Genomic DNA, 13,929 nt, shown 5'->3' on the forward strand with positions numbered 1-13,929 from the left:
GGTCTGAAAAGGGCATACAATTATGCAGAGGTTGTCTTAGTTTTATGCAAATTTATGGTTGCCCTGAAAGGACATTAGATTTTTTTTAAATTGCAGTTTTCTCTTATGACATACTGTAGGATATTTCTTTCACAACATCGCATTTTTTTCAAAGACTTCAGAAAATTGGTAATTGATCAATTGTGTCCTTTCAGAGTCACAATAAATATTGTACCTGCATTGTTTTGAATGCCAGCACCAGTAACTACATTTGTACAATCCCGGCCAAACTCACTGGGCCCCCATCCCCATCCCCATCCCCCGGCCCCGGCCAATGTTGTCTCTCATTGCGTGGTCTGTGCTCAAGTGCGAGATAACAACATTGACCAGGGGAGCGGGGACTAGGGGAGGGTATGCTTATTGTTTGGATGTGTCCCAACCATTTTGGCCGGGATTGTAGTTTGTAGTTTTTGTGGTGGAATCTTGGGTCATGTTGTGGAAGGTTTTTGCTCGATATCTACAGTCGCATATCATGTCCAAATGTTAAAAGAGGCATTTATGTTTGGTCCAGTCTATCTGCTGGTTCTGAACTTCACAATTACTTTGTCATTAATTCATGAACATACTTTGAATATGACCAACATTTGAATTTGTTGCCTCCAAACTGTGGACTGGTGACTGAAAAGTGTTTTTTTTGTGTTTGCCACTGCGCAATTACTTAAATGTACCTGACCACTGAAGAAGTACTAACATTATTTATGACCAATATTTTGTTAATATGGAACCCTGATACCAGGGTTTGTTTCCGATAAAAAAGATTCCCATTGCACAATAAGATTAAAGCATTAGTTTGTGCGTTTGGTCTGACATACATGTGCATGTACATGTACAAATGCATTTTCCTGTTTTAAACAGTACGTTCAACAGCCTCAGAACTCTTTTTTACCCTAATTGACAACAACATGTAGTCTTCCTAAATGGTGCTCTAACCTGCTGATTTTGGGTTGAAATTCATTTTATGTATTAAAATCTGATTTCCAAACATATGTATGTATGTGTGATATTTAATAACAGATGCAGTTTGCCTTTGCAACGAGGCTTCAAGCCAGAATGCTTCAAACTACAACCAATGCATGCCAACGGGCAAAGGTAAAGTAAATTGACGTGTGTACACAACTCATGTGTACACATGAACTGGTACTACATTTTATCCTCTAAATTTTTCAATAATTTCAAGATCTTGTTACTATTATTTTTATGAAATCTTCAAAACTTCAAAGCATTACAACCTCAAATGTGCTATCAAATTAACGGATAACAAGTCCTTTCATTTGAGTGGTGTGCCAATGAGATGGAATTTGGTGAAGTGTTTTGTTTGTCCCCAAAATAGGGTTTTTTTTGGGGGGGGGGGCCTAAAACGATGGATTTTAGGTAGTCATTTTGACACCTTGTTTTTACATGCAAAATGCAACTTTGTTATTGTGAGTTTTCAGTGTTGTTTTCTCTCTGGTTAAAAAAATGAAAAGAATCATAATAATACTTTTTGAGATACGTAGTTTTCAAAATGGTTGATTTAATTACTGTGTTTTATTGATTAACTCCTTTAGACTGAAAATACAGGGTGAGTCAAAAAGAAAGTGACCTGCATTCATGATATTTTTCTCTTAAAAAGCAATCAAATTTGATACACCAATGAAGTATGTCTTAAAAGAGGACAAGTGTTCTTCCATTCATCTGGATTTTTTAAACTGAAATTGATCTGCGCATGCTATCAGAAGTTATGCTTCACTAAAATAATTCATTTATAGCTGACCATGGAATGCCATTGAGCTGAGTGAGAATTTCAGATTACAGCACACACTGCCTTTAAAATACTAATGTGAGATTTTAATCATTTGAGGCAAGACAAACATTATTTCACTGTCAGATTTTGTGTTTTGAATATGAGGAACAAGTCAACTTTTTTTTCTGAAATATTGTTGGCGATTTTTATCTGTTTTGCTTTGCAAGTTTTCGTTCATTCATGGACGTGCGAAAACATCCAAGTTTCATTGTATAATGGTATTCATCAGTTCATAGAATGGTAAATGATCAGTGGTGGACAGCTGAATTTGTAATGTCTTTATCAAAATAAATAGGAATAGAGTATGCAAATTACGTGAAATTTTCACAGTTACTAGTCAGTGACATGTACTTTATCCCTGGGTTATTTTTATGAAATACTGCGAGCCACACATTTTTAAAATCATTTTTTTCTAATTCGGTCACTTTTGTTTTCTCACCCTGTACCAGCATCTCAGGGAGCTTACTGTAGTGCTGCTCTCCAGGGCATTAAGTTTCATTTCAAGCCATTTATTAACTATACTTTAATAAGGGAATAAATGTGTGTTCTGGATGTATTATAATACTCTGTTTAAGACCAGTGGGAGTCTGGAAAGAAGCTGAGGGTAATTATCACCCATCCAGACTCCCACCAGTCTTAAACAGAGTGTTTAATACCGACCAAACACATATTTATTCCCATTCATAAATACCTTTTCGGTCAAAAAAAAATCTTTTCAGTCCAAAAATCAAAACACGTCAAAAACTAGACGTTGCCAACCATTTTGTTCAACAATTTTACTTCATGTTTTACGAAACACCCCTCTGACTATAATATGGAATGCCCCTCCACAACTCGTTACCTTATAAGGACATTGGCGTGCGAGTCGCAGCTGGGCTGGTGTAGTGTGAATTTCGGACCATGAAATACTGATTCACTGGTAGTACATTGCGCATGCATACGTGAGGAATGTGAACGTTCAACCAATGAAACGTTAAAAGGCACCGGATTTCATGGGAGTCCAAATTTCATGTGACACTGGAAAAGTGTTTAAGTCCAGCTAGCCATGTTTTTATCATCCGTTTAAGACCGGCCACGTGACGGGCTCTCAACCAATAGGAATGCGTAAACTGTCTTAGGTATTTATGAATATAAATGAACAGTATGTTGTAGCTATTATAATCACTTTGCTCTTGTATTTCAGCATAATTAAAGCAATGCTTAGCAGTATGATGTGTAACGCTCTTAAATAATCTTGATATTTTTCATATAGGTTGCTATTAGTCGGTTTGATGAAGACAAATTTATCAACTATGATGTAATGGACAGCAAATTGAAGATTGTGAAAGACCGTCTCAGGCGTCCTTTGACACTGTCTGAGAAGATTGTTTACAGTCATCTTGAAGATCCAGAAACACAGGTACACAAACAAGTCTGCAGTATATGGATAACGGTATTTACTTTGCGTGTTTGCATGGAGTACTCTTAGGCAAGCAGTGATTTTGAACTTGAGAACTTGCAAAGAAACTACTCACTGGTAGTCATGTACTCGTGAGTAGTTGGACCAATTTCCACAAAAAGAGAAAAAATGCCAATTACACACGTTTATTATGGTGTTCATGTGAAGTAACTACCGTAATTTTCGGAATATAAGCCGCGGCTTATACGTTGATTTTGCCCATGAAAATGTTTACTGTATTTATTCTTAGGACAAAACAAATCAGCATCTGTTGCCACAAAGCAAGATTTGTAGTGCCCCAGTCAGACGACACATGGTTGGTTGCATACTCTCTCAAGTGCTGCGGAAAAATGGTGTCATTCGCCGGCACAGGCTGCCGGGCCAAGCACTAACTTTTAGGCCAGGAACAGGCCGAGCCAGCCGGCAGCAATTCCTGGTGTTATTTCTCATCATCAATTTTCATTTTTCTTTTTAACAAGTATCGACCGTAAATGTTTTTATATAACTTTTGTGGCTCTTTTTATAGCTTTCGTAGTGCAATTGAAACGGGTCCAGAGCTTTTTGACTTTAAGTCTTCAGAATTTTGGAGGCCTTACAAAATTGAAACTGCCTCGGTCGGTGCGGCTTATACACCGGTGCGGCTAATACGCCGACGTCAAATTTTAATTTGCAGATTTTTGCGTGCTGCGGCTTATACTCCACGCGGCTTTTATTCCGAAAATTACGGTACATGCAAATAGCATGCGAATCACAAGATATTCTGCAACAATTTGGTTTCTTTACCATGTGAGCTTATTGCTTTCTGGGTCAATTCACCTGAAACATTTATTGTTGAGGGGAAAAGTATCAAAGAGCTTCCCACGTTTTTAATTTTCAGCCAAAGCATAATATGATAGATGATACATGTAAGCTAGTAGTGCTAGCATATACAGGTACGCCAACTTTCCTTGAATGTAGCCAATCAAATCAAAATAAGTGAGAATTTCTTACTCAATAAAGATAAGTGGCTTTAATTCTGAATCCATAAAGTTAAAAGTAAAAGACAAATATGCAATCAGATTGACCTTTCAAATGCCATGGAATTGGGTGTGCATACAAGCAATACAGATGGACAATCCTCGGCCAATATAGGGACTTGTGGTGTTAATGATGCGGTGCCAAGGTGTGTGCCTCAAACAGACCACCCTAGCTCCCATGCATGCTGTTCAGAGCCTGGAACTGTGCCAAAGCAGGCATGGCCAGTAGGTGTTCTGTGGACCACTGCACCACATACAGTTTTGTTCCGTAGTTCTGAGGACATACAATCGTCTGTGCGAGGTATTTGTGGGGACAGCAGAAAGTCCCCCCAACTCGGTCCTAATTACCGCAACAATGAAAAACTTCCCCACAACGCGGTGTAGGCCAGGGCATCCTTTCCCACATCACACACACATGCTTATGCCAAGGTTAACCTTTGGGTCATTCCGTGTCAGTTCAACACTATTTTGAACCCATCATATTGTACATCATATTAAACTAAGCTCTTTTTTTAGCATGTTAGTTTATGATGTAAGCAACAGTCTTGGAAAATTTTGTGATGGGCGCTCTTAATGTTTTCAAGTTATAATTTTTTAAAGATAGCATGTCCACAGGGGTTGCCCTTAACTTTTTTTTTGACTGGCCAGCCGGACCAGTTGGCTAGAATTTTGACTGGTCCGCCAAGTTTTTGATTGGTCCATCTTATACAGCGTGTACCCACCAGTTAATCAGTTTCACATAAGTCATAATTAGACTATAGTCAACACCCATGTCATCATGTCACCTGAGAAATTAGAGGTCTATTTTCTGCCTCCATGATCTGAGGCCGAAAATAAAAAATATAGTTCTGCCTCAGATTACATGCCTTTTAAAAATAGAGTCGGTCGGTCGGTCGGATTTTTGGGGGTTTTTTTTGCCAATTTTTTTATGCAGATTGAATGGGTTATTCAATTAGGCCTCAGTATGCGAAGTTTTAGTCTGATTTATTATTATTGCACTACGAAAGCTATACACAAAATGATGGCCTCAAAAAGTGAATAAAACCTACCTTAAAGGGAATATACAACATTTGCAAACATCGAAAAATAAAACTACCAAGTTTTTGCGAAATACCTTAATAGGATGTTGGTAAATGACAGTCTAAAGCATCCTGTAAAATTATGGCACCTGGTATACTGTCATTTTCAAGAAAATTGGTATTTTTGTATCAATTTCCAACGCTGATCGGCCGATCAGCGTTGGAAACAACTGGCTTTTTTTCAAATACTGGCCACAATTGACCATTGCACTTGTTTGCAATCGATTACAAACCTATGAACGGGTACGGGCCAGCTAGACTGGTTCCCTGACCTTACAATTCACCAATGTATGTAAACTGCTCTGTTTCTTCTTATATGGAGTCAGGGAACCAGACTACAGGAAAATGATCGTTTTTCTTGGTTTTTATAGCATTTTCGAACCCAAAACCTCCAAAAAGTCAGTGTAACTATATTTGCTTCATATTTCCAACCCCCAATTCCATCCATTTCTGAAAATTACAGCAAAAGCAAATGATGTATATTCCCTTTAATTAGGCCAAAAAAAAGTTTTGCTACCGATTACATGCCTTTCAAAAATAGGGTCTGTCGGTCGGAAATTCTTTCTTTTTTTTGCCAATTTTTTTTATGCAGATTGAATGGGGTACTCAATTATAATAATGCGAAGTTTGGCAAGATTACAATATGCGAAGTTCACTAATTTTCCTCTGTATTGACTAACAAGCCCCCAGATAGCAATTTCATGTCATCAAAGTCAATTTGAGCAGTGAGAAAATACAAGCATTTTCTTAGAAAACACTTAGAATTTTTCAGTCCACTCTCATACGGTTTGTACACAGAGTGTTCATGAACTTCGTATATGGAAATCTTTCCCTTTAATTAGTGTCAATATAAATATATTGATTACGTTCGATAATTTCAAAAAATAGCCTAATGGAAAATTCAGGTCGTTCGCACCATATGCACAACGCTAGTCAAGACGCGGGGAGCTGGCCAAAACTCCGAGGTGTGTGATACGTGCGTGCGTGGCGAGCGGCCCACCATGGGCCGACCATTGGCCGACAGACCCGTTTTTACGGGCAAACATTTCGGGAAACACACGGCATGTATCCATCCAAATACGAGTAGTGCGATCTCAAAATAACTCTTGAACACAGAAAATACATACACAGACAAGCTAGATCAATTCTGTAAATTAACTTGCAAAAATTTTCTTTCTCCATCGGTGTTTTCTTGGCATTTTTACGATGTCGAGTCCGACCAGTTGACAGTGGCCTACACTGCTAGCGCGCTATGGACTGGTTACCGCATTTTCATCATGTCTTCTAAATTGGCCCCTGCGCGGCGCGCGCGGCGGGAACCAGTCGTCACCACGTAATTATAGTCACCGTGACATCGAATTGCGATCGCGAAGCGAATTTGTAAAAATAACGGAGGTTTCTTTTGAAAAAAAGCGAATGAAAGTAAGAAAACAAAGAAATACAAGCATTTTTTGATGCAAAAGGGTTGTTGAGAGGTATTTTGTGAAGACAGAAAAGACAACAATATTTCATTTTTATTTATTCAATCTTTTTTTTTGGGGGGGGGGGAATTGGCGATAACATTTTTAGGGTCGCAGCCTAAAAATAGGGTCGGTCGGGTAACCGGAAGCAGAACTATCCTTTTTTTGGCCTTATTGTCAATATATTTACATTCGATAATTCGTAAAGAATAATGGAAAATTCAGGGTGTTCGCACCATAGCCTATGCACAACGCTAGTCAATACGGGAAGCTGGCCAAAACTCCGTAGTGTGTGATGCACTGTGCAGTGTGTGGCGCAGCCAACAGACCTTGTTTTTATGGTCGAAAATTTCGGGAAACACGATGCATTGTATCACGTCAAATACGAGTAGAGCGATCTCAAAATGAACTCTTGAACACGGAAAATACATACACAGACAAGCTAGATCAATTCTGTGAATTAACTTGCAAAAATGTTCTTTCTCCATCGGTGTTTTCTTGGCATTTTACGATGTCGAATCCGACCAGTTGACAGAGCACGTGCCTGCACAATGCATAGCCGGGCTAGCGCTATCGATCGCATAGCCGTGCACAGACTAGTTACCACATTTTCATCATGGCTTCTAAATTGGTGCGGCAGGAACCAGTCATCGCTGCATTGAGCAGGGTTTACGCACAGTATAGTCACCGTGACATCGAGTTGCTTGCGAAGTAGTCATATCGCAAAGCGAATTTGTAAAAATAACGGAGGTTTCTTTTGAAAAAAAATAGCGAATGTAAGTAAGAAACCAAATAAATACAACAAGCATTTTTTTGACACAGATTTTTTCAGCTGGCCAGCCGGACCACTTGGCAAGGTGTTTCAGCTGGTCTGCCGGCAATTCAACTGGCATTTGGCCAGCGGACCACTGCTAAGGTCGAACCCTGGTCCAGGAAAAAATCTAATTTGTATATAATTTACACACGTACTTGTACAACAAGTGCACATTGACCTGTACATACCGGTACTTGCCCTTGACAGCCCTAATGTGTTGTGTCAAATGTTTATATACAGCATCTTGCTAGCTCTAGATAGTGGTGTAAATAGGGGGGGGGGGGGGGGGGGGGGTGTCATTGGTGGGGACACGTGTCCCCCAGTGGAAGTCCATATCCCCCGGTAGCGCCCCCCATCCCCCAACACAGTGTGAACAAGTTTTCAAAGAAGGCACTTAAAAATTATATATGGCACAATGGATATATGGGCCAAATGATTGGTTTTTTTTTCAATTCAAGATTTTTAAGGGGGGAGGGGGTTGTTAGACACCTCAGGGCAAGGACATCTACTGGGGGACATGTGCCCCCCACCCCACACCCCTACCCACTCCCCCCCCCCCCCCTCCGCCCCCTCCCTGCTACCCCCATAGTTACGGTGCGTCTTAAGAAAATTTAAATTAGTAGTTCGTTTTGTTATTCGGCGCAGCGCGCGCAAGCATTGGCACAACGCACAGGCGCGCGCAGTTGCTATAATTCGTCGGATCAGTGCGCGACATCGCGTATAGCTGCAATTCAAAACAATTCAAAACATGATTCAGCAACTTTTGATTTGAAATTGAGATCCTAGAATGCTGTTTTTCTCGGAATATACAGCTGAAGCTGAACTGAAACTTCATCAGGTTAGTTGTTCAGTATCCTTCATTAGATTTTGATCACTTTTGTTGCTTCAAACGAACAAAATGCACAAATTACAAATGATGGACTATATCTTTAAAATTGTTGACCTTACACGTTCTATTTTGAATGAAGTCCATACGGTGAAGTTTGCAGTAAGAGTACCTGCACAGACATCAAAAAGTTGTGTCTGTGTTCGCATTTGTACCAAGTATGAAGCAGCTTTATTTGATAATGTTGTTATTGCTAGTGATGTACATGTAATGTGTGACCTATGTCATTGCAGGACATCGAGCGTGGTGAAAGTTACCTGAAATTAAGACCAGACCGTGTTGCCATGCAAGATGCTACAGCACAGATGGCTATGCTACAGTTCATGTCTAGTGGTTTGCCTCAGGTGAGTTATTTGACAGGCATTTGTTCTGTTTATAGCGGCAAGCTTGCTTGCTGTCAAACAGCCTTTACTACATGTATGTCTCTAAGTATGTCTTGAAGCGCACAATATTTGTAAGTAGAATGTTCGTACGTAGGTGGCCATATTTGGAGAATCAAAGTGAACTGGTCAAAAAGCGACAAAAGTTAATGTACAGCGTATGTCAAGATCAGTGCTTGTATTTCACACACCGTAGGGGATATGATGAACCCAAGGCAAATCCATAGCAGCCAGTTGTTTGTGGAAAACCCATGGACATACTATAGTGTTTTGTATGGTTTTGGGAATCTTTGAATGTTCACCAAGCTTATTTGTTAAAGCAGTGTCGGTTTATTAGTTTGAAGCCATGCATTTAATTCTTTTGTTTGTGATAAACACTAGGTACTTTCAGAAATATTTTTTTATATTGCAGGCTATGTTCTGTACTTGACAATTTCAAACATGGTTTTAAGAAAACTTATTGATAATCAACAAAAAAGCCAACTAATGCTATCAAAACATTCCCATTAAAATACTTTTTAAAATATTCTGTGTCGGATTTCATAGTATTCATTGAGAGCTTAAACAGAATGATTTAAAAATTAAACGAAATGAAATATAATGTAATTGAAGTTTAATTATAATTCTACCGAGTCTATACCTAGCACTGAAGGACTTACGCGAGATTGCACCTGTCACCGGTATGTTTCTTTAGGTTGAGAGAACCCATTGTTAAACAAATGGTTTCCCCACTATATAACCACACCCGAGGCCCGTAATCCTCCGTGCATTGTTTGTGCGAAGTTGTCCGTCAGAAAAACGGGATGGGTAAATATTATGGTCACATCTCCAAAAGTTTGGGTGGGAACGTAAGTCCTTCAGTGCTAGGTATAGACTCGGTAGAATTATGATTAAACTTCAATTACATTATATTTCATTTCGTTTAATTTTTAAATTCTACCTCGCTATCCCTAGCACCTCGTCCTTACGTGAGATATTTAGAGACCACCCGACGGACAAGAACAAAAAGTCACCAAAATCATTCGGACTCGTGAACTTCAAAGATCATTTAATCTCTTTAAGCTGTATGTTTCTTCTCATACATTCTTACGAAACTACTTATCGTCATAACTTAATACTCAACCACTCTTTTGCGTGGTATTTACTTAAAACAATTCTGTTTCTCGTCTCTATGGACGGTTTGCTTACAATAAAGTAATACAGAATCTGGTGTGTTCCACCATTCTACAATTTTTTAGTCATGAGAACCGATTCAGCAAACTTATTTTGGCAAACTATCGGTTTTGTGTAAAATTTTGCAAAGGTGGCGGACTGTGTCCATCCAGCTGATTTCATAATAATGTTCAGCGGTGTTCCATGACTTAACGCAGCACTGCAGGCTGCAGCACGAGTACTATGGGCCTTAAATGTCCCTGTGTCAATGCCTGACATCGTCAGTGTGGACATGACCCACCGAGAAATTGTCTCAGTCCCTACAACTTTGTGAGGTCGAACATAACTGAGAAATAAATATCTCTTATCTTTCCTATGTGGGCGTGTCTTTTGCAGGTAAGTTTTCAGAACACGCATTACACAAAGCAAGTTGTCATGAGGATAAGCCTCCAATACAACATTAACAGGAGCTTTCCCTGCTTTACTAGTTTTAGTCAACTCAGAAATGACACAGGTTACACCCTTGGCAGTAGGATAAGCATTATCTAAATTCATTAATGCCAGTGTTTGACAACGCTGCCCTGAAATCAGGGATATAAGCATGACCAGTTTCATTGTTAGGTCCTTAAGGCTAAGGCTATTATTTAGCCCTAGACTTTTAAGGTAATTTAATACCACAGTCACATCCCATGTAGATGAATATCTTGGCTTTGGTGGTCGCAAGTTGAACGCGCCAGTCAAAAACCGTTTGACGAGTGGGTGAGATCCCACGGTGATTCCATTCTTGGGAAGCACCACAGCTGATAACGCACTTCTCAGAGTGTTCAGGCTGCTGTATTGTGAACCATTATGAAATTGTTCATTCAGGCAGGCAATTACAGATGTGACATCAGCTCGAATTGAATTCGTTTTTGTGTGAGCATAGAACTGAAGCCATGTGCCCAGTGCTGTTCTGTAGCATCTCTGGGTAGAAGTTCGCCAGGACGCGATGATGACATCGGCAGCCCTTCCTGATATGCCCTGCTGTCTGAGTGTTTCCCTGACAATAGGCATACTACCAGTCATAGATGATCCCGCAAGGGATGCAGTCTATCTGAACAAGGGAGAGAAAGTAAATCAGATTGCATTGGCAATATAACTGGTGGATGAGCCAAAAGTTTAAGCATTTTTGGAAACCAAGACTGCGTGTGCCATAAAGGGACAATCAGTAACCCACATGCATTCTCATATTCAATTTTAGTGAGAACTTTGCCAATTAGGCAAAAAGGTGGAAATGCATAGAACCGAAACTGTTCCCAGTTCAGAGTGAATGCATCAGTATATGCAGCCCCTGGTTCTGGGCGCCATGATGCGTATCGGCATACCTGATGGTTAAGCCGTGAGGCAAACAAGTCAATATCGGGAACAAAGAATTTTTCTGTGATTCTTTTAAAAATGCCAAGATTAAGTTCCCACTCAAAGTCGTCATGAAAATGACGGAATGCAAAATCGGCCACAGTGTTTTCTGTGCCCGTTAAATGCGAGGCAGTGAGCCAAATTTCTCGGTCAATGCACCATTGCCAGATCTGTCTAGTCAACATATTGAGTGATTGGGATTGTGACCCACCAAAATGTTGTATGTATGCCACTATCGTGGTGTTATCGGATTTCACATGAATGTGAGTGTTTCTTTCACTCGAGAAAAATACCTCAAGGGCAAGAAAACATGCCTTCAATTCCAAATAGTTAATGTGATGTTTGGCCTCATCACGGGACCATCGCCCCCCAATTGCTTGTCCATTAAGGTTAGCTCCCCAGCCCTCATTTGAGGCATCGGTTTCAATCATGAACCTGGGTAACTGACGGTGTCAATTACATGGCTAGCCTTAGAAGGCGGTATAGAAATTGTCATGTGAACCGAATGCAACACAAACCTGAGAAATGTGATCTCATGGGAGGGTGTGGTTACAGATTTATCGGTATTGACTGTGAAACCAAGTGCTTCAGTGAGCATTATTCTTGCTTGAACATTGTCTAAGCATTCTTTCAAATTTGTACCAAATAGTAATGAGTCGTCTATGTAATCACAAGACTCGTGCCCCATGCGCCTTAAAGACGCAATTAAAGGTTTCATTACCTTGGTAAATACACGTGGAGCGCATGAGAGCCTGAAAGGTAGGCATGTAAACTCGTACACTTTTGTGCGCCAGACAAAGCGCAGGAATTGTTTGTGTTCTCTGGCTATAGGCACTGAAAAGTATGCGTCCTTTAAGTCAATTGATGCCATGAAGCATTTAGCACGGATTAGCTGCAATGCAGATTGAATGGTTTCCATTTTGAAATGCGTATATTGTACAAACGCATTCAGCCCTCTAAGATTAATTATGGGCCGGAATGACCCGTCCTTTTTGGGTCTGAGAAAAATGTTGGAAATGAATTCGCCATCACTGTGGCATGTCTCAACAATGGCTCCCTTTTGGAGCATTTTCTCAATTTCGAGTGAAATAATGGCTGCCTGGGATGCTGAATATTGAATTTCCTGTGGGATGCATGTTTGAAAAGGCCATTTTTCGAATTCAATATGATAATTTTGGATCGTGTTGAGAATCCTGATATCATTAGTAAGCTCTCGCCATTTGGCGACAAAGTGTGCGAGTCTACCTGCCGTTTTAAGAGCAATATCACATTTGTGAACGCTTGGGTTTATGTCGCTCGCTTGGACGGAGTGGAAACTGGCTTCTTTTTCTGGTATTTGCCCTTGTGCCAGTTGGGGCGTTGGTAGTTGAAACCTTTCCCCTGGTAATGTTGGCGTCTCTCGTTGCGCCATCGAAATTTGTCGTCCTTTTGCCCCGGGTTGTGCCCTGAGCCAAAACGATAACTGACCTTGTGGCCAAGTTTGTTAGTCTCTTGGATATTCTTGCACTGTTGGGGCAAGTTTTCCCCAAAAAGCAACTCTGTGACTGGCACTTGTGCCGAGCAGAGGCTCCCAAATTGTTGGTTGAGGTCTGGTTTTATGAGTTCTCTGCGTCGGAGATTTAACTCATAATTTGCGTGGCCAATAATGGCTACCGTGTCTAGTAATTGTGTGATGCGTGCTTTGGCATCGGCATCTTTGATACATGTACTCATTTGAGATTCGATGCAGGAGACTATGGGCACTGGGGCCTTAAGAAGAGCCTGCTGTACCTTTTGGAACTTGATGTCTGATGAGTGAGTTTTGGACTTGAGTGACGCCCATATTTCAGGGTTTACTCGTGTGCATTCCAATTGTGGAATGTTTGCAGGACGTTTGTAGTCCTTCAGTTTCATGCTGTTCTTTTCATCGGGGGCCTTGTGTCTCAGTATTTTGCCGACAACTGAGGCCAGTTTTTCGCCCACGGCAGTGCCGGCATCCTGGTCCGCGTACAGCTGTTCGAAGGGTTGTAAGACCTCCCCAGTCGTGTCTTCTCCTTCCCCTTGCTGTAGTAATTCACTTACTGCTTTGTCGATTTTGACAGAGCCCTCCCCGGAAGAGCTGCTTTCTTCTACCTTTTGTTTCTTTGCAGGTCGAGAAGTGAGAAGAGAGAGAAGTGAGTACAGCCGTTTGGATGTTATCCAGGGCGTCAGCCAGGGGTTTTCCTTAACTTTTTTTTTCACTGGCCAGCCGGGCTAGTTAATCAGAGTTTTCACTGGCCCGCAAGCATTTTCACTAGCCCGCATGTGCATATGCCATATATCTGTGTTTTCTAAGCAAATGGAACGCAGCGCCTTTGTTTACTTTAACAGATCAATACTCCAGAAAAAAACAGACGTAAAGAATACATTATCATTGTGTTGCTTTCTGAGATGTTTTATTTGAATCACTGCTTGCAGTCTTCTAACTTTAGTCAGAGTCTAGTGGCGCCTCATCCATCATGACATCGT

The 13,929-nt window shown here is 40.6% G+C and overlaps 1 protein-coding gene across 1 annotated transcript in view; it reads left to right on the forward strand.

Annotated features, from left to right (window-relative positions):
- Positions 1 to 13,929, forward strand: part of LOC119745607 (aconitate hydratase, mitochondrial-like) — a 46,977-nt gene that overhangs the window by 17,917 nt on the left and 15,131 nt on the right. The window contains exons 2-4 of the mRNA XM_038222091.1: positions 1,054 to 1,128; positions 3,075 to 3,221; positions 8,749 to 8,859. Of these exons, the coding sequence (XP_038078019.1) occupies positions 1,054 to 1,128; positions 3,075 to 3,221; positions 8,749 to 8,859 (333 nt within the window). The remainder of the gene's footprint in view (positions 1 to 1,053; positions 1,129 to 3,074; positions 3,222 to 8,748; positions 8,860 to 13,929) is intronic.

This window comes from Patiria miniata, unplaced genomic scaffold (assembly GCF_015706575.1).
Source record: "Patiria miniata isolate m_02_andy unplaced genomic scaffold, ASM1570657v1 HiC_scaffold_7, whole genome shotgun sequence".
Lineage (NCBI taxonomy): Eukaryota > Metazoa > Echinodermata > Asteroidea > Valvatida > Asterinidae > Patiria > Patiria miniata.